The sequence below is a fragment of the Amphibalanus amphitrite genome, unplaced genomic scaffold, assembly GCF_019059575.1.
Source record: "Amphibalanus amphitrite isolate SeventyFive unplaced genomic scaffold, NRLGWU_Aamphi_draft 000021F_arrow, whole genome shotgun sequence".
Lineage (NCBI taxonomy): Eukaryota > Metazoa > Arthropoda > Thecostraca > Balanomorpha > Balanidae > Amphibalanus > Amphibalanus amphitrite.
Window position 1 is genome coordinate 1,612,960 of NW_024881517.1, and position 21,828 is coordinate 1,634,787.

The 21,828-nt window shown below is 49.4% G+C and overlaps 1 protein-coding gene across 1 annotated transcript; it reads right to left on the reverse strand.

The window, feature by feature from the left end:
* Positions 1–2,405: 2,405 nt before the first annotated feature.
* On the reverse strand, positions 2,406–15,173 carry LOC122391140 (transmembrane protein 211-like). Its single transcript, XM_043384815.1, has 2 exons — positions 14,739–15,173; positions 2,406–4,181 (listed from the first exon to the last, which is right to left on the reverse strand). The coding sequence occupies exons 1-2, from the start codon at positions 15,118–15,120 to the stop codon at positions 3,946–3,948; spliced, it is 618 nt and encodes a 205-aa protein (XP_043240750.1). The 5' UTR covers positions 15,121–15,173; the 3' UTR covers positions 2,406–3,945.
* Positions 15,174–21,828: the final 6,655 nt, after the last annotated feature.

Genomic DNA, 21,828 nt, shown 5'->3' on the forward strand with positions numbered 1-21,828 from the left:
GACACATTACGCTTGTGCCCCACCCGGCGCCCCGCACCGCTTCACGAATCACGAATACGGTCGTCTTGCTGGAGCGATGCCCCAGGCAATCGGCCGTGCCCGAGACTCTTCATCCTACTTGGTTGCTTTCTGCGCCTTCCTCAGAAACATTTATTGACGCTGCCAAATATATCAATATTTTTGGGTCATGCAGAGGCTTACGCATGATCTTATAGGTAATCGGGTAGTAACCTGACCCAACCTGACGATGAGATAGGTGCAACTCCGGCTTAAATAAATGTTCAGAGTCCAAGAGTCCATCTATTTTTCCTTCTACGGCCGGTTCCGTTCCAATAGATTCTACCTTGAGAATATCCTGACCTGGTTCGACGTTTATATACCAAAATAAGGAGAAGAGGACACCAAATGCTCTCGAACGGAATAATTTTTTGGCTTTCGTCCCGAAATAGCTTTGCCAGCTTCACTTGTCTCCATTATGTGGTCCCGCTGCGACCTCTCCGCGGTGCTGACGCCGACTGAAGCGGCATAGACCCATCACGGTCACGGCCAGTGGGAGGAGTCAAGTTGAGCACGGCGTAACGTGATTGGCCAGCGCTCCTATCCAATCCGGTGCGTTAGCGAGCAAGTCTCTATCCGGGTGCAAAAAGTGATTAACATTACGAGCCAACAACAAGTGCTCTAAATTTTGATATTTTGTTAAGAGACCATATTGACAAAAATTGGCGCTTGAGCTGAAATATCGTTTGCCAAAATTTCAAGCTAATTGGACAAAAATTGAAGAAATTATCGCCGAAAAACAGGGTCTCATGGGGTCTGAAATGCATAGTAGTTCTCTGTCCACGTCGCCCAGTTTTGGGAGCGTCGGATCGAGACTAAAGCGGAGTCGGCTCTATAAATCACCTCGGATTGCCAATGACATAGCGTGGTGACAGCTATACATGATAATGTAGAAAAGCGTGTCGCATTATTGGGGAATGTGCAATAGCTCAGGCCATGATTTGTCCAGCGATGGCGATAAATCCTGATGACATAGGTGCCGCATGGTAACGTCTGCATTTGGTCGCAGCGGAACGAACAATTTCCAATCCGCCATGCAGCCGGGAATTTATTGGCCGGCCTCCATAAAGACATTTGGACGGCCGAAGACTGTCAGAAATAAAAAGATTGCTCGGTCCCGGCTGCGATTGCTGACTGCCGTTCTGCAGTCTGATTTTAACTGTCGCCGTTCGAAAGCCATGACCGGTCAAATGACAATCGTCTGTGAATTTCAACTGTCCGTCTGACTCGGAATCCTGGGCAAGAAGAGAGGCTCGCTGGTCACTGGCCTGCCAGAGCTCAAAGGGCACCGTGCTCGTGATTTGTCCTGAATGGGACGACCGAATTTAGCTCTTTAGAACGGTGCATCGATCGAGTCCTGACAACAGGCGCCGAGCGGGGGCGCGCGCCAGCCGGGCGCGGCTAATCCCATTGTGGCTGACCCCACTGACCAGGCGCGCGCCTCGCCGCCGCCGCAGCCCCGTGGGAAGCGCTAAACAGCCGACAATCAGACGTCGCGTGACCGAGCTCTCAGGTGATTCAATCAGTGTCCCCGGACAGACCTTTGTGGGATTCTCTGTGCGCTGTGCCCCGGGGGCAAATGGAAGTGACGCCGCGCGCCATGCCGCCGAGGGGTCGGCGATGATTGAGAGCGGCGGCCAGCGACTCCGACCCAAGATTGGCCGGCCGGCGGTTCGCGGACGGGGTGCATAATTAAACGGCGGGGAGGTGTGACGTAATCTGCCGGTTATTGCCGCTGACGTCACCGGCTGATCAGCAGAAGTGGCCGTGATGGATGGTCGGTGACGTCACGCAGGGGTGCCGGTCGGCGCCGTCTGAGTCACACGCCGAGGTGGGAGCGCCAGATGTCGTCTCCGCGGGGAGAGATCAGACGCGGAGAGACGAGGGGACGCGAGTCGAGGAGTGATTCCGAGTCCCCGCTATCTGATCCCCAGCGCACGTCCAATCAGCGACTGTTCAGAGCCGCCGCCGGTCAGTGGACTGGCCCGACCACTGTCCGGCGGCAGTCGACTGTCGGCTCTCGAACCCCGATCTTCCCTACCAGGGGACGCGGTCAGTGCCTGACCACACGTCCGGCGCCCGTGCGCGCGGAGAAGACGGCTGCGCTCGGCACGCGCGTTCATCACCTCTGACGACGTGGGGTTGAACGGCTCGATGGTCTGACAGGGTCATTTGTTAGACGGTGGCTCACGGCAGACGGCGACTGGAGTACACGCAAAGAGCCCGATAGCTGGTCCAATACAGCACGTGGACAGCGCTCCTTCAGCCTTTCAGCACAGGGCGCACAACCTTCGGTTGTGCGCCCTGTGCTGCTGGTGACGATTCCATACCATCCCATAAACAGACAATACGATGACAACAATATGTATTTGGTACAAAGATGCATTATGTCCGTTCGAGACACAGCAGTGTTTTTGACCCTGCAGGGTAAGCATACAGACTTCTATAGAGCCTTGATACAGACCGTGCCCCGACGTCACACAGCACACGCCACGTGCTTTGCATACACACAGACCAGGCTCGGGCAAGGCTCTCTCCATCGTCGTGCCAAAATGAAACTTAACCCGGTCACTGGAATAAAAGAGCTAGCGACTAGAAGTTTTAAATTCCGCCGCCATAAATGATATTTAGCTATTTTCCAATGATTTTATTCGAATAAGCTCATTGGACATCTACATATAAACACAATTGTAATCACTAAATGAAAAGAAATGATCGAGGCATTAGAGTTTCGCACAGTTTTACGCGTTTAACATTTTTTCTTTTAAGGAATGAGAAGATGGCCGACCGACTTAGTCTACACCAGATATGAGCACATGTATGTTGTGTAAAACAAAACATCTAAAACGACGCAGGCCGGCCATTTCGTTGCATAGCGAAGTCCAGCACCGTGCATCCCGCCGATTCCACACAGTTTGAGCTGAGAACATCCGTCTGCCGAGCTGCGGACCAGGACGGGCCCGTCGGCGGCGCCGTCCAGATCAACCGTCATGAATTATGCAATACGCATGACACCAATTGCACAAATATTGCACACCAGATAGCATACTCATTGCAAATTGCCGGCCGTCAGAATATTTATAGGCGCCATATGCCTACATATCTGAGAATTGAAGCTGAGAGTAAAAGACGAGACGTAGAGATGCGAGGCTGATGGTAGACAAGATGTCTGCGACTGCACTGTTGTACTGAGTATTCGTCAGCAGTTTATCAAAATACGACATGAAGAACTCCGTGCGGAGCTTATCACCACTGTTTGAAAAGCAATTATAAGTGCGTGGATTGAACAGTGCACGTTAGCTCCTCCCCTTGCATATTGTACATCCCTCAGGCCACCGAATCCCGCCAACTTCCACAACCCCCCGCGGTGGCACCTTTGCCTTGTGGCCGTCCTCCGATCGCTCTCTGCCACTTGATCCGTCGGCACCGACCAGAAGAAAAACTCGGCCGGTGCCGCGCCGGCGATTAACGATGCAGATTCCTCGGCGCGTCGACGTCCGGCCGAACCATTTCTCACGGCGCGGGCGGAGAATTCGGCCGAATTAATTCCGCGTCCGTCGGTGCCGGCTCTCGACAGAACCGGCGCCGGCTTCGCGTCGATTTACGTCCCGGCCAATAGGATTACGGCCGCGCTGTGAATCGCACGCACAGCACGCACGGCCCGCACCCGGCGGCACACTTACCACCCGCTCCCACACATTTTCTACAGCTCACATGCAAGGTTGGCGTAGCCCTGACACACACACATAGCGCCCCAGGCATACGACACCTACTCACAAACACGAACACATCGGTGCGTAGAAATACGAACAGATTTATCACCGATAATCCATCGGGTATCTCCATGTCATGTGAGCGTTATCACGGAAACACGACTCAGAGCCGGCACTACAAATAGTTCAGGTTGGAATAGTACTCTGGCATGAACTCCTTGACGACGGTGAAGCGCGCCAGGATGGGGCAGTAGACGCCGACCAGTAGTGTGAAGATGAAGAGCACCAGGCCCCAGGCGACCTCACAGTGTCCCGAGCTGTACACGGTGGACTCGGGCCCGCACTCTGTCCTCACGAACGAGCAGCCCAGTCCCAGGGGGAAGAGCACCACTCCCAGCAGTGAGGGCACCACTGAAACACATAGAAACGACGTGTTACTACTGTAAAATATAAGATAATTTGTAATGGCCATAGCAACTATTCAGTCGCATGTTTTGTTGATGGTTTACATATCTTGCAATTTATATTGCACTTCAATCACCTTTTGGCACAGGATAAAATCAGTTGTGTTTGTCAGTCATTTGGCTGACATGCAATGCATGGAGAGATGGATTCCGTCATATTGCAACCGCAATATTTATTGTGTCATGAACATTGAATTGGTGCCAAGCTACCGCGCCACTTGACTTTATCAGATACCTACTATCACTTCGTTTGTGTTTATGAAGTTTGCGCTCCTAATTGCCGTTTTATACCATAAACATAAAGCAGGAAACATCGTATGAGCTGTAGTCGCAAATATAACAGCCGTGCATTAATCATATTAACGATGTCATTCTAGCACGGTCAGTGACACGCCCTGACAGTTGACGGCTATCAGCCGAGCTGCCTCAATCGTCCGATGGACGGGCGCCGATCGGCCGTCACCGCTGTCCTGAGGAGACATACCGCGCCACCATTATCTGATCACGGCCGTGCAGCGTCTGTTCGGGACGGCGTGTCGTGGACAGAAATCAGCCAATACCGAACGCCGGGGCTTTATTTAAGGGACCGCCACTGTCAGGCTCCGGAACACCAAATCGATTTGCCAGATCATTTAACACGCGCAGTGGAAGGGGGGGGCGGATTTCGCCCACCCCTCCTGTTTTTCGCCAATAACTCGCGCCGCAAGCATAATATCAATGTCAAATTTCGGATACCTGTCTAGAATTGAATTGCGGATCTTCTCGTGCAAAAAGTAAGAAAATCGGTTCACAACTTTTCTAATAATAGCGGTGTAAAGTCAAACATCCTGCCGCCGCGGCGGCGCGGCGGCGCGGCGGCCGGCGCTAGCCGTTACGCGCCGCCTGAATTGTAGACTGTTGCGGGGCGGGACGGTTCTGTCTTTACATCACGCTCCTTACCGCTGATTACATTAGATTCGCGTCAAATTCGGTGAGAAGACTGAGAAATGTTCAGGCAATCATATGGTCAAAGAATTTTGAAAATCGGCCGGTAACAACTTCAGTTATGAGTGTGTAAACACAAAATTGTGATTGCCGCGTTTCCCGCGTCGGCCGATCCCGCTTCAGCCGGCGACATCTTATCCTTAGCAGGCTTCTAACTGCCATATTTATTGTTCGATTATCTATAAATTCACCATACATACTCAAAAATGTTTGTTCTTTCGTATAGTGGAAGATTAAAGAAAATCTGCCGGTAACTTTTTGAGTTATCGGCGTGTAAACGCAAAAAAGTCGCTAATATGGCAGATTTGACCACATTTGACCTCATTTGACCTTGAAGATATTGACCTAGGGTCATGAAATTCACACACAACAGAGTTCCCCATAGCCCCCACCTACCCTCCAAATTTCGTCTTTCTAGCTCCAGTGGGAGCTGAGATCTTAGGGGGGGCGACATCCGCCCCCCCCTTCCACTGGGCGTAGTACTCGCAACCCTTCCACTGCGCGTGTTAAAGCCGATTTGTAGCATGGAACAGTTCAGAATAGTGATATACCTCCGTTCAAAACATATGGTGGGTGAAATAACAATTGGTGTGGAGTTCTGGTGCGCTTCGAAGCTTTTATGCACCTAAAATATATATTTTTTCAATGCGAAGTAAATCACGCTGTGATGGTCTTACATAAATACCACTCGCCAGCCATTGATGCACCGGAGATAGTGGGCCATGATTACAATGTATGTAGTTAACGAAAGACGTCGCTGGAAAGCTGGAACAGAGCACCACAAAGGTATTCTGACCATTTTTGGCTAATTAAAATCGGAAATTATCATTACCTAATACAAAATATAATATAGGTACTGGCAGGAACTGAAAACAAAACAATGAGTGCTGATCAGCTTTGTGAGTTGTGAATTGCAGTTCCTGTAACGCATTCATTCCAGGCCAGTGATTCAAATCGATTCGTTAGGCTGGAAGCCGTCCAAAACAGCCGATAACCTCATTATTACCCATCTCTACACACGGTGGTCGGTGTGCAAACCCAAACACGCTTAACTCACTCTGAATGGGCCTTCGCTATGATTTAAGAAGCTGCGGTCTCTTCTTAAGAGCCCCTGCATCAGTATTCATTACCGCATAAACTACGCATCTCGCCAAGTCGGTATTGATTATTCCAATGCCGCGCCGTCGTCACTGTTTCCGCTGTGTTTATTTGCATTGTGGTCCACGTGCCAAAATGCGGCCGAGCCGGCCTGGCCAGCGCCTTCTGATGCCAATTGGCCGCTTCACTGGCGGGAGAAGACCTCGGCAGTTTTGCGTGAGATACTCGAAATAAAGCTACAAAGTGAGGGATTGGGAGGAACGAGAGAGGGAGCGAGAGAGAGAGGGAGGAGAGAAAGAGAGAAAGAGAGAAAGAGGGGAGAGAGAGAGAGAGAGAGAGAGAGAGAGAGAGAGAGAGAGAGAGAGAGAGAGAGAAAGACGTCCTCATTAGAGAGTTATAAAGCGGTCACTTGGTGCCTGGAACCACACCTTGTAAATACTGGTTTAACACGCGCAGTGGAAGGGTTGCGAGTACTACGCCCAGTGGAAGGGGGGGGGCGGATGTCGCCCCCCCCCCCTAAGATCTCAGCTCCCACTGGAGCTAGAAAGACGAAATTTGGAGGGTAGGTGGGGGCTATGGGGAACTCTGTTGTGAGTGAATTTCATGACCCTAGGTCAATATCTTCAAGGTCAAATGAGGTCAAATGTGGTCAAATCTGCCATATTAGCGACTTTTTTGCGTTTACACGCCGATAACTCAAAAAGTTACCTGCCGATTTTTTTAATCTTTCACTATATGAAAGAACAAACATTTGTAAGTATGTATGGTGAATTTCTAGATAATCCAACAATAAATATGGCAGTTAGAAGCCTGATAAGGGTAAGATGTCGCCGGCTGAAGCGGCATCGGCCGACGCGGGAAACGCGGCAATCACAATTTTGTGTTTACACACTCATAACTCGAGTTGTTACCGGCCGATTTTCAAAACTCTTTGACCATATGATTGCCTGTACATTTCTCAGTCTTCTCACCGAATTTGACGCGAATCTAATATAATCAGCGGTAAGGAGCGCGATGTAAAGACGGAACCGTCCCGCCCCGGCACAGTCTACAATTCAGGCGGCGCGTAACGGCTAGCGCCGGCCGCCGCGCCGCCGCGCCGCCGCGGCGGCAGGATGTTTGACTTCACACCGCTATTACTAGAAAAGTTGTGAACCGATTTTCTTACTTTTTGCACGAGAAGATTCGCAATTCAATTCTGGACAGGTAGCCGAAATTTCACATTGATATTATGCTTGCGGCGCGAGTTATTGGCGAAAAACAGGAGGGGTGGGCGAAATCCGCCCCCCCCCTTCCACTGCGCGTGTTAACTTTGGATTTGAGATCACTTCACAGTGATATTTATCCTGGGCAGTGTAGCTGCGGGAAGGTTCTGTAAAGACCGCAGGTAAATGGCAAATGCAGCTTTTGGCTTGATGGTTCCTTACAGTTCCCCATTTGGTCTTTAGATCAACTTTCTCTATGAAACGAGGCGCCTCGTTAGCTAACTGAAGTTAGTGTAGGTAATTTGAGAAGTGCACGCACCGGCATAATGACCCCAGTTGCTCAATGTTCTCAAAAGTGACGAAGAAAAAGCTTGTGTACATTGCGTTATGAATCTTCCTCAGTAGAAGGGTAGTTTATCATAGTGCACCGGGCGTGTGAAAAACGACTCAAACGAGCGCGTCGACAGTGCAATTAGTTTCCGGTCTGCAGAAAAATAGTGCCCAGAGCGCATAATGTGATCGGATTGGGTGCACCGATTTGATCTCAGAATGGGAAAATTTTCCATCATTCACATTGAGTTTAAACAATTTTTGTAATGATGAAGGCCCGTGATATGACTCTCGATTCTACCACGATTCTTTGTAATTACTATTGTTTAGCTTCTCTTTCGACCTTCAGCCGGAACTGCGTTCGAGATCACCTCCATCTCAGAACTACTGGAATAGATTATGGGAGACCGTCTTGGAACCATACCGGCCTCGTTCAAGCATTGCTTAACCCGCGCACCGACGGGGGGGGGCGGATATCCGCCCCCCCCCCTGAGGTTTTTCGCGGATAGCGGGAAAACCGCGGCGCGTAGCGCCGCGAAATTTGGTATGACTATTCTCTTATCAATTTTACACATGGTGTGCAAGTTTGAACCTCCTAACTTTTAAGGTCAGGTCACCAGGTCACTTTGAATGACCCAACCTCAAGTCACTTTTTTGCAACTTTGTCACCGTGCCAGAGCTACAGTAGATGTCGGAGGCCTTTGAAAGTCGCAGGATGTTATTAGGTCATTAGTAGCTACAATTTGTATATCTCGGATTTTTGATGTCGGTGACCTAAGGTCAGGTCAAATTCGCGACCTCCCCATTATAAGTCAATGGGGGAAAAATCAACTCCCTGTTTTTACCACTAAAACGGGTCGGAATGGCCCCATATACCATACATGACTTCACATACGATCAACCTTCACTACCTTGAGGTCTGTTTTGCTGTTGGGCAGCTGTAAGGTCATGTGACGTCATCAAAGGTCACCAAAGGTTTTTTGCCAATAACTCCTTACAGGAACAAGATACAGCCGCGCGGATGGTCTCATTGTGTTCAGCTCGTCAAGACGCATCGAATGATATACATGATGACCTCGAGGTCACGTGACCTGAGGTCAACCTTTGACCTTGACCTTTCGAGGTCAACATATATATCATTCGATGCGGATTGACGAGAGGATCACGATGATGCCCTTAGTTTGTTCCTATCTTGACTACTTCGAAAGTTATTCGAGAAAAACCCTCTCCATATCTAGCGCCGCCATTTTGACTTTTTCGACCCCTGTGACGTCATCTTTGACCTGACCTGAAAATGACCTTAGTAAAAATTGTAGACCTTGTCCGTGCGTATCCGATGCCGTTTACGGCTTGTCGCTATCTTGCTTCGTTCTCGAGATCTCAGGGGGGGGGCGGTCATCCGCCCCCCCCCCCGTCGGTACTAAGTTGGCGCAGACCCCCGTCGGTGCGCGGGTTAATGGTAATCGCCTCTTCTGCCGGCCAATTTGCAATGCATGAAATCGTTCTGTTAGTATTCATGCTGCATAATGGATTGTTTGGCTGTGTAAATTGCAATGTGTCGGTTGCTGAGTATGATAGGTACACATGCCTCTCTTTGGACTTTTGATGTGGTCAACATGAGCTGTATAAAATCCATGGGAAGCGAATTCTTAGTTTCATGGTGGATTGAAAAAGACACTAAAAATAACGGTAGATTGAAATAGCTAGGCTTAAAACTCCTATCTACTGGTTTGATTGTGATGATAATTGAACACCGTTAACCCGCGCGGGGCTGGGGTCTCCAGCCGAACGCGCGGGGCTGGGGGGGGGGGTAAATTTTACCCCCCTGTTATCTCCCGAACTAATGGTCCGATTTGGAAAATTCAAACGCCAATCGAAAGATCTCATCACGAACAACTAAAAACATGTACTTAATTTAAAGTTTGAGGTCAAGGTCAAGGTCAGGTCAAGGGTACAAATTGCAAGTTTCTACAGTATCGGCCTTGCACCGTAGTTGCCGAAGAATGGAGTCATGGACTGAGACTGATTGCCCAAAACGTGTTCTTAGGCTACCAAGACAATATTCGTTGCATACAATATCATTCAGAGGTCAAGGTCAAGGTCAGGTCAGCCCAGCCAGCAATTCGCTTGGGCTAAACTATGGCAAACGTCGGGCAGCTTGGGCTTAGCTTGGGTTTTCTCACTTAGATAAAAACCAATGCATTTTTTACTTGGGCTGAGCTTGGGCATGCCGCAGCTATGCCCCAGTGTGGCCAGCTGCAGCTCAGCCCGTCATCCGCCCGCGCATCCAAAGCAGGCTCAACTTGGGCGGAGCGCGGGCTGATCAAGCTGTCTGTCTCCTTTGTCTAACTGCAGTAAAGCCAGAGTTAAGCCATGCTTGATCGGCTGTTCACGCATGCGCATTTCTACGCCAGTCACGTTTTGGTCGGGCTTACATCGGGCTACCGCCAATCGTCGCTCAACTAGGGTTTAACTACGGTTGTCCGGAGCTCGCAGAGCGGGCATACCTCCGGCAGAGCATGGGCTTTAGTCGGCGTTTTTGTGTCATACGCCGACTTTAGCCCAAGCCCTAGCCGACTTTAGCCCGACTAAAATCTCGGGCAAGCCGCACTTTAGCCTGCTTGGGCCCGGAGTGAAATTGCTGGCTGGGAGGTCAGGTCAGGTCACCAAAAACAAAATATATAAAAGGGCATGTGCGACACATGTTTTATGGGTCATTTTATTCATAGAATTCAATAGGCACACTCAATAAGTGATATGGACCACCTCTGGATGAATTTCAGGTCAAAGTCAGGTCAAGGTCATGTCAAGTGAGGTCAAATTTTGAAGTTGGTTGTTAAGGCCTAGAAAGGTGTCTATCTGATGTAGTTTTTCACGGCGAATCGAATGGTGCTATTTTAGTTTCTGTACGAGGTCTAGAACTTCCAAAAAAATCATTTTTCAAAAAATTTGTGTGTCGTGACGTCATAAAATTTGAAATAACACCCACCTTTTTGAACCGATTCTTTTGAAAATTGATATGTAGGTGCACATAGACCACTTCTCTGACATATATTCCGTTTTTTTTTCGATACACTCGAAATTTTGGATTTTATGATTATTTTCCCCAAAAAGTCAGTTTTTTGGAAAAATTTGGGCCAAAATCCAAAATTTTCAAAAAACCGAGATGGCCATTTGATAGACAAAGTAGAATCACGTATAACCTTTTTTTGTTACGTCTTGATTCCCTTAAAAATGAAGATGTTAGCGGCGTTTGAAATTTTGCCGTTTTTGAGGCGAAAATGGCGAACATGACGTCACTAAAACGTCATTTTCTAAAAAAAAAAATAGATGTCGCCCAAATTTTCAGGGAACGTGTCAAATTGATGTAAAAAAAGGTACTGAAAGTTTGGCGGCGCTGCGCGCCACCGTTTTTGAGATATTGTAAAAATTCGCGAGGGGGGGTAAAATTTACCCCCCAGCCCCGCGCGGGTTAATATGTATAAGTATGGAAACCAATGTCAAAGGAAATATTTAACGTGAAAGCAAATAGAATCATAAATGTTTTCGATTACATGGAAAGTGTAGCCGTTTCACTCCCATACATATGGGCATATTTCTCCATTTCAGCAGACTCCACCGGGACATACCTTCATATCCCGCGCCCCGTAGGGGGGGGGGCCGAAACGGCCCCCCCCCCTGTCCTTTTCCGTCGATATCTCCTAAACGACTGGAGATATCGCCACCAAACTTTCAGGACCTCTCCGGGCATCAATTTCACACATTGTGACCAAAACATTTTCCAGAGGCTATGACAGGTTGGCCACAAATGACGTCAGAATGACGTCATGTTCTGCCATTTTCGACCGAAAAAAGACCTTCGCGAGAAGAGCTGTCAGGCCTACAGCTTTGAAGATACAGAAAAATGATTAGACATAAAAGATGTAGAATTGACAGGGCTACAAAACTGTTATCTCGGATTATTGAAATTTTTGAGTTTTGACCCCCAAAAATAATTTTTTTTTTATATATTAGCCAAAAAATCCAAAGAGTTTTTGAGTTTCGAAAAAACCGGAATATGTGTGATAGTACCTACCGTCTTCTATCTACATACCAAATTTCAGATCGATATCTCGTTTTTTGGCCAAGTTATAGCGAAAAAACTGTTGAAAAATGTTGACGTCAAATTTTCAAACTCAATTTTTGACAATTCTGGACCACCTAGGGCAAAACAAAGACCACCATTGGACTCCCCGTGACGAGCTGCATCGAATCGATACCCATTTTATGCAAAAATAGCATTTTTGAAATTTGACCTAATATGACCTGACCTTGACCTGACCTTCACCAAAACGTGACCTTAGCTGGCCCCAAAGGCTGCCTGACCCACATAATCGCATTTGTCATGTAAAATGGACCATAAAACATGTATCACACGACACTTTCATATTGTGACCCCCCAGTGACCTGACCTCTGTGACCTGACCTGGTATCAGTGACCTCAGATAGCGAATTATGTGTTTGACGAATAATGTACCATCGGTGGTTTTCAATAACTTACCAATTTACTCGATTTCACAACACATTTCTTGAAATGCCTGTGAACGGTAAAAATCCGACCTTTGACCTGACCTGTGACGTCATCGGTTTGACCTAGGTCAATGAAATTTGGTCACAATGTAGTTCCCGGGTGGGGCTATCGAACGCCGTTTAAATTGTGAAAATCGGCCGGTAAACTTTCGAGATCTTGGGGGGGCCGAAACGCCCACCCCCCTACGGGTGGTAGGGTCCGCCGGTAGCCCTACGGGTCGCGGGATATCAGATCATATCTGACAGGTATGAACTTCTAAATGACACCGATGGTTACTATATATCAAACCGACTGCCAAATTGTACTCTCGAGACAGATGGCTAGGTCCATTCCTGACAGGGTAACCCCTGACCTTTGCGCTAATTTCTGGCGGCTGGTGATTGCCGGCCGCGCGGTGTGTGCGCGGCTGTTGACACATGACATACAATTCCCGCCGGCTCCGGCCGGGCCATGCATGCCATGTCATCAGCGTAATCAGGGCCGCCCGACAGCAGGTCGTAAAGCCAGCATGCCACAGCCGGCCGGGACCTTCTGAGGTCTGCAGAGGTCCCAATCATGGCACCGCTCGCGGCGCAGGGCAGGACTGGGAAGGGTTCAGCGATGGCCTTATCCGACTCCATCCTCCAAATTCGAGAAACATGTGTCTGTTGACCTTCCTTGATTGTTATCTAATTTGATAGATTAACCCTCGCCCGCACATGCTATTTTCCCATCCTAGAACGCACATGGGGGGGGGGTTGCCACCCCCCACGCCATTTCGTTCCTGTTGGAGATAGAGCTTAGCGGAGATAGAGCTTAAAGACCAAAAAGATTCTTTGGGAAGAGACGAATCCAATGATACCCAGTTTTACCTTCTCAGGTCAGTCATTGACCTCCCAGGTCAAGTCAAACTAAAAAAATGTTGCTGTTTTGGGTCACCGTTGGATATCAAGTGCGCTGCTTAGCATATACCGATGACGATGCCGTTTTCTGGTGCCAAGCCAGCTAGAACCTCTTTGTCACACTACCCGACCAGGTTTTTGCTGCTGAGGTCATTTCAGGTCAAGTTAGGTCAAGGTCAATGATATGTGTTTGTATGTCTGTGTGTGTCTGTGTGTATACTGATGTGTGCACCGATTGTTTATGTGTCCATATTACATGAAATCATGATCTGAGAGGCTTTTACCAAAAATGCAGTCAAAAAACTTCACAAAAAGTAAATTCCGCTTGCCAAAAACGCAATTATCTTAGATGACCTACGTTGGCCTTGACCTTGACCTTGACATCTGTACATCGTCGAACAACATGTTCCATGATAGGTGGGAGGTAAGACTGGCAAAAAAGGCCGAAATCAAGGTTTCAAAAGCTCACAAGGCCCATAGCCAACGCAAGATGTTGAGAATTGGCCATTTGGGTCATGACATGACCTGAAAAACAAGGTCATATCTCCGAAACCAAAAACCACAGAAACTTGAAATTTTCAGTGGACATCAAGAAAGGATAGAGGAGCAGCTATACGAAAAATCAGGCTTCTAGCTCTAAAAATGTTGAGTGCAGAGCAGAAAGACAACCTGGGGGGGGGGGTGGCAACCACCCCCCATGTGCGGGCAAGGGTTAAAAGGCACCCAAGGCCTTGAAATAGCTTATCAATTGGTTGAACAATGCATTTTGTGTGCACCATGGAATATTTCCTAGCTCAATGCTAATCTGATGTGCCAGCATCAGCGATAAATCAATGATAAACATCTTGTTAACATCTGCCTAGCGAATACAAACCATCAAGAATGTATGCACTTTGAGCATACACCCATATCATATTGTCACTCAAAGATGGAGGCACCGTCTGACCGTTACAGCATCGCAAAAGGTCAGTCCCTGTCCAAGTTTATCTGTAAAACTGTCGTAAGGTCAAATAATTTTCTGGATGTAAGCCACAGCCAGCACAACTGACATTTCACAGTACTGTACTGGGAAACTCAGCACATTCAAAACTTTTCCGGATAACTTTGACAGGCGGCTAAAAACAATCAGATTCTCGACCGCCTGTCACGCTTAGGTGATGTTTTTAGCTTGGGAACGTGATCATGGCTCCCATTGACTTCATGTTTTCACGAGGTTTGCCAAACCGTAAAAAACACTTTTTGTGGAAAAATGCGATCTTTTCATTCATCCAGGCATCAAACATCTGTCGTAGTCCTGGAACATCAACGACTCAACATTCACACAGCTCGACAAACACTCAGGGTCAGTTTGTGATCGTTTGTCTCGTCAGACAGGGATACAGGGTACGAGACCGGCTCCAGTCGTCACGCCGCGCACAGTGCGCCCTGTAGCCTACCTGCGGCAGCCTGCACGTAGGCAGCCACCATGGAGGCCTTCCTGCGCCACGCGTGGGTGCTGAGGAAGCCGTGAGCCAGCGAGACGAGCGCACCGACGGCCAGCATGACGCAGCCGCCGCCGCAGAGCACGGCCGTGACCTGCCAGACGGCCGAGGCGCCGGCGCCGTGCGGGGAGCAGCGCGCCGCAGCGCCGCCGGCCGTGGCGTTCAGGTAGCACACGGCCAGCGCGCCGAACGCCAGGTGCGGCCGCCGGCCGGCGCCCACGAACCAGGCCGGCTGCAGGAAACTGTAGGCGGCCAGCACGGCCACCGCCACCGACACGGTCGTCCACACGGCCGACACCGGCCACGACGTGTACGTGCGCACCACGCGCAGCTTCATGGCCGGGCCGCGCGCGCCGCCAACGCACCTCCCATCGCCGCCGACGTCGGCGCGCCACTGACGGAACGTCGACGCCGTCGAGTCGAGACCGACGGCGCGCGAGCGCGACGCGCGCCGTCACCGCGGTGACGCGGAGGTGGCGGCGGCTGCCTGGCGACCGTGGAATAAGAAACGGCGTCCATAGACCAGGCGAAAGACGCAAATATTAGGGTCTGGTCGTCAATGTGTGCATGCACTTGTCCAATTTGCTGTAATAGATTATAAGCCATAGAGACTGAATGGGTCATGGTTGCGCCAATGTCCCTGGGTAAGGCAGAAAACCACCGATGGAGCACTGGTAGGCTGGCCAGCGGACGCGCTATGCGGGCGCTTGAAGGCTAAAGTAACGACCGCATATACTACGATCCATAATGATTGTGGTTGCCGCTCCCACGTGGCTGCCATACGCACCAGTTGACTATCATCGCTCGCTGTTGGTTTTTATGATTAACGACAGCCAGCTGAGGACATTTCATTCACCTCGAGAAGATGTAGCGTTCGGCTGAAACGGTCACTCTAGAGGAATATACTGCATCGCTGCCACCAACATGATTGGCTGATCCATCATTTGATTCAGCGCCCAGCGACGTCTATGGTGAACAGCCTCCCCGAATCAACGCTGCAACTCCATCTACTGCAGCATCATTATCTAATTTATTGCTAGGCAGAGATAGTTTTCAAAAAAATAATATTTATGCTATCTGTTTCAACAATTGTTTCTACACTACCTCTTACCTATCGCTAAGCAAATCAAACATTTTCTTTTGATGACTGTGCTAGCCAACCGTTCACCAAATGATACGATGGCTATCTAACACTCGCCGGCACAGGCCACTTTGCGTCCTTCGACGGCACATTGTGTTTGGCCCCTGATCGAGCTAAAGCTTCGCGGAAAAACGAGCGTGTTGCCCGTGACGAGAGGAAGCCGATGATACCCGATTTTAGGGTTCTAGGTCATCGGTTGACCTTCCAGGTCAGGTCAATGAACCAAAAGTCGGGAAAATCGGGACCTGTTATATCGTCGTAAAGTGTGGTTGCTATGGGGTTTTCGGGGTGCTGGTCACGAGTCCCATGTTAGTTTTGATCACAGATGATGTCTTTGTGCATTTGGGCCAGGTCGGGTCAGGTCGGGTCAGGTCAGGTCAGGTCAACCTGTAGGGGTTCTGCCGGGTATTTGTAGTACGTGTCAACCGCCTCTGACAGCTTCGTAACATGTTACGAAGGCACCAAAGCTACTTCGTAAATGTTCAAATGGCTGCTAAATTGGAATTCAGCTCCAAAAACTAGCTTAAAAACATGTAAAACTCGAATAAGTGGACCGAGGTCATCAAAGGTCAATGACCTGACCTGGCCTTCAGGTGACCTTGACATCCGCCGTAATGCATGGGAGCAACAGCAAATCACATGTTTGAACGCTTGAAACCACGAAAAGACTGCAAACGCGCAGCTTATGCCAGCAGACATGCGCCAATCGCGATTCCGGCCAAACATGGTCTCGGAACGTAGGTCACAGGTAAAGGTCATTTAGGTCAGGGACATGAAATTTTTAGGGTAAGTGTAAAATTAATTAATGCGAGGATACTGAAAGTTTCGCTGCGATCGGCCGCTTTTTACGCGAGTTATTTGCAAAAAAACTTTTAGGGGGGTTGCATCAACCCCCCCCCCCCCCCTGTGCCGTCGAGGGCTAATGCATATAAAATCTATACTACTATTTGAACAGGATCCATCTGTTTGTTTGTTTGTTTGTTTGTTTGTCCGCCACGTCGTGTAGTGGGTTCAATTCCACTCGCCTACAGGGCAGACGGTATATCGTAGGGGGTTGAAATTTGCACACCTTCTAGGTGACAGAGCGGGTCAACGCCTTTTCTAGGTTTCGGCTCGCTGGGGTGCACGGTTCGCGCGTGGGGCGCGCTGGAAGAACGCCAATGGAATTTTGATCGGTTCGTAGATCTTCATTGAGAGCCGGGGTCGACAAACTTTGTGAGCTAAATGCATGCCGATCGGCGGCGGGTGCCTCGCATTGGCGGAGGGGCAGGTTTTAATTTGAATAAATAGTGGCGAGAGAATGTGTTGATTTTCGTTCAATGGGAACAGTTTGCGATACGAGTACACAAATGCACCGCGTTTGCCGCAAGGCGTCACATTGGTCACAGGGCACCATTTTTGCCGCAAATCGCACAGTTTTGTCAAATATGGTCCGATATGGGTGCAATTTGGTGCAAAGATGCATGCTCAATCACCGGCTGAAAATGCGCCGCGTTCGCCGCAATGCGCCATATTTGTCACAATGCGCCATTTCCCGACAAAATCGATTAAGCGTAATGGAATGGCATGAATAGGGGCAGGGCTGGGAACACTTTAAGTCTGATATTTTAGTACTGATTGGATCCAATTATTCTGTGACCTGACATGACCCAGCGGTGTTGGTAGTGGTAGGGGTAGGGGTAGTGTAGTGGTAGGGGTAGTGTAGTGGTAGTGGTAGGAGGTAGGGGTAGGGGTTGGGGTAGGGGTAGTGGTAGTGGTAGGAGTAGGGGTAGGTGTAGTGGTAGTGGTAGGGGTAGTAGTAGGGGTAGTGGTAGTAGTAGGGGTAGTGGTAGGGGTAGTGGTAGGGGTAGGAGTAGTGGTAGTGGTAGGGGTAGTGGTAGGGGTAGTGGTAGGGGTAGGGGCAGGGGTAGTGGTAGGGGTAGGGGTAGGGGTAGTGGTAGGGGTAAGGGTAGTGGTGGAGGCAAAAGTTGAACAGTGGCCTGGGCTGATCCCATTGGACGAGAGGTGACCTATGTGACCTGGCCTCACCCAAAGTGACCGGGGCTGACCCCTTTGACCCGTCTTGACCCCGTATCAGCCAAATTTCATCCAACAAAGCCATCAGAGCAGTTCTTTTTTCAAAATTTTCCCTTTACATTTCCGTCCATATCTCTGCTTCTAGACGACACATCGACGTAATTCAAACACCATTCGAAAGCAAATTGGCTGGTGCCGCTTTTTTCTACCACGCAGCAAAGCAAGTGGCGCAGCCGCTTGTCTATACTACTATTTGAACAGGATCCATCTGTCTGTCTGTCTGTCTGTTTGTCCGCCACGACGTGTAGTGGGTTCAATTTAGCCGGCCTACAGGGCAGACGGTATATCGTAGGGGGTTGAAATTTGCACACCTTCTAGGTGACAGAGCGGGTCAGCGCCTTTTCCAGGTTTCGACTCGCTGGGGTGCACGGTTCGCGCGTGGCGGGCGCCGGAAGAACGCCAATGAAATTTTGATCGGTTCGTAGATCTTCATTGAGAGCCGAGGCCGGCGAACTTTGTGGACTAAATGCATGCCGATCGGCGGCGGGTGCCTCGCATTGGCGGATGGGCAAGTTTTAATTTGAATAAATAGTGGCGAGAGATTGTGTAGATTTTCGTTGAATGGCAACAGTTTGTGATAGGAATTTACAAATGCACCGCGTTTGTCGCAATGCGTCACATTTGTCCCAAGGCTCCATCTTCGTCGCAAATCGCACAGTTTTGTCAAATATAGTCCGATACGGGTACAATTTGGTGCAAGGGTGCATGCTCAAACAACAGGTACAGATGCGCCGCATTTGCCGCAATGCGCCACATATGCCACAAGGCGTCATTTCCGACAAAAGGAATGGCACGAATAGAGGCAGGGCTGGGAACACTTTAAGTCTGATATTTTAGTACTGATTGAATCCAATTATTCTGTGCCCTGACATGACCCAGCGGTGTTGGTAGGGGTAGGGGTAGTGGTAGGAGTAGTAGTGGTAGGGGTAGTAGTAGGGGTAGAAGTAGGGGTAGGGGTAGTGGTAGGGGTAGGAGTAGGGGTAGTGGTAGTGGTAGGGGTAGTGGTAGGGGTAGGGGTAGGGGTAGGGGTAGGGGTAGGAGTAGGGGTAGTGGTAGTGGTAGGGGTAATGGTAGGGGTAGGGGTAGGAGTAGTGGTAGGGGTAGTGGTAGGGGTAGTGGTAGGGGTAGGGGTGGTGGTGGGGGTAGGGGTAGTGGTAGTGGTAGATGTAGTGGTAGGGGTAGGGATAGGGGTAGTGGTGGGGGTAGTGGTAGGGTAGTGGTAGGGGTAGTGGTAGGGGTAGTGGTAGGGGTAGTGGTAGGGGTAGGGGTAGTGGTGGGGGTAGGGGTAGTGGTAGTGGTAGATGTAGTGGTAGGGGTAGGGATAGGGGTAGTGGTGGGGGTAGTGGTAGGGTAGTGGTAGGGGTAGTGGTAGGGGTAGTGGTAGGGTTAGGGGCAGTGGTGGAGGCAAAAGTAGAACAGTGACCCGGGCTGATCCCATCGGACGGGAGGTAATCTATGTGACCTGGCCTGACCCAAAGTGGCCGGGACTGACCCCTTTGACCCGTCTTGACCCCGTATCAGCCAATTTTCATCCAACAAAGCCCTCAGAACAGTTTTTTAATTATCTTCACATTTCCGTCAATATCTATGCTTCTAGCCGACACATCGATTTGAAACGAACACCATTCGAAAGCAAATTGGCTGGTGCCGCATTTTTTCCTACCACGCAGCAAAGCAAGTGGCGCAGCCGCTTGTTTAATTATCCATTTGAGTAGGATTTGGGTTTTTTTGAATTGCTCAGTTTTTGCAGCGAGCTTTTTCTGTTAGGGCTTGCGAGATATCTGCGTGCAGACATATCTCTTCAGCATTGCGAAGGACACAGGAATGTGGCTGATTCACGTGCGATTGTGAGTGAGGTACCCCCAGTTTGAAGATTCGGCTGTAGAATATGTAGTTTTAAATACGTAGTTTGACGTAGATCTCGGAAAAGTGAGATACGGCCAGAAATGAGTGTGGGTCCCTCCGTTCTGAAGATTCTGATCGGCGCCGATTGAAATAATTCGCCGTGCATATCTCGGCTTATTGACGACCGATTGACACGGGACAAACACCAATCGATACCAAATGGCTCGGGGGGGGGAGTAGAGTGGCAAGTTTTCCTACCCGACGAACCCGGAATTATCCCGAGGGGGTAGGGGTGGGAGTAGAGTCGGGGGAACGGGGGGGGGGGGCGAGTGCAAGTACCAAGTACTTTCGCAAGTACCAAGCAAGTACCAAGTACTTTTACAAGTACCAAGCAAGTACCAAGTACTTTTACAAGTACCAAGTAAGTACTTTTACAAGTACCAAGCAAGTACCAAGTACTTATGCAAATACCAAGCAAGTACCAAGTACTTTGGCAAATACCGAGTACTTATGCAAATACCAAGCAAGTACCAAGTACTTTGGCAAGTACCGAGTACTTTGGCAAGTACCAAGCAAGTACCAAGTACTTTTGCAAGTTCAGCAAGTTTTTCGCCAATATCGAAGCTTCTAGACGTCCGATCGTCACCGGAAAAACACCATTCGATCCCAAATTTTCTCCCGAATCTTTTTATGGCCAAAGCGACGCGGAGCGAGCCAAGATATCTTGTATAATATACCATTTGAGTAGGATTGCGGGTTTTTTGAAACGCTCAGTTTTTGCAGCGAGCTTTTTCTCTTAGGGCTTGCGAGATAGCTGCGTGCACACATATCTCTTCAGCATTGCGCGTGACATGGAATGCGGCTGAATCACGTGCGATTGTGAGTGAGGTACCCCCAGTGTGAAGATTCGGCTGTAGAATATGTAGTTTTAAATACGTAGTTTGACGTAGATCTCGGAAAAGTGAGATACGGCCAGAAATGAGTGTGGGTACCTCCGTCCTGAAGATTCTGATCGGCGCCGATTGAAATAATTCGCGGTGCGTATCTCGGCTTATTGACGACCGATTGACACGGGACAAACACCGATCGATACCAAATGGCTCTGGGGGGGGGGGGGGAGTAGAGTGGCAAGTTTTCCTACCCGACGAACCCGGAATTATCCCGAGGGGGTAGGGGTGGGAGTAGAGTCGGGGGAACGGGGGGGGCGAGTGCAAGTACCAAGTACTTTCGCAAGTACCAAGCAAGTACCAAGTACTTTTACAAGTACCAAGCAAGTACCAAGTACTTATGCAAATACCAAGCAAGTACCAAGTACTTTGGCAAATACCGAGTACTTATGCAAATACCAAGCAAGTACCAAGTACTTTGGCAAGTACCGAGTACTTTGGCAAGTACCAAGCAAGTACCAAGTACTTTTGCAAGTTCAGCAAGTTTTTCGCCAATATCGAAGCTTCTAGACGTCCGATCGTCACCGGAAAAACACCATTCGATCCCAAATTTTCTCCCGAATCTTTTTATGGCCAAAGCGACGCGGAGCGAGCCAAGATATCTTGTCTATACTACTATTTGAACAGGATCCGTCTGTTTGTTTGTTTGTTTGTTTGTTTGTCCGCCACGCCGTGTAGTGGGTTCAATTCCACTCGCCTACAGGGCAGACGGTACGGCGCAGGGGGCTGAAATTTGCACACCTTCTAGGTGACGTAACGGGTCAACGCCTTTTCTAGGTTCCGACTCGCTGGGGTGCACGGTTCGCGCGTGGCGGGCGCCGGAAGAACGCCAATGAAATTTTGATCGGTTCGTAGATCTTCATTGAGAGCCGGGGTCGACAAACTTTGTAAACTAAATGCATGCCGATCGGCGGCGAGTGCCTCGCATTGGCGGATGGTGAAATTGATTTTGATAAATGGTGGCGAAAGAATGTGTTGATTTTCGTTCAATAGGAACAGTTTGTGATACGAGTTAAAAAATACACCGAGTTTGCCG

Bases quoted from the DNA above. Each gene is read 5' to 3' on its own strand.
- LOC122391140 (XM_043384815.1), bottom strand. From the start codon at position 15,120: ATGAAGCTGCGCGTGGTGCGCACGTACACGTCGTGGCCGGTGTCGGCC. The intron at 4,182-14,738 runs GTAGGCTACAGG...TATGTGTTTCAG, and splicing joins CTACGTGCAGGCTGCCGCAG to TGGTGCCCTCACTGCTGGGA.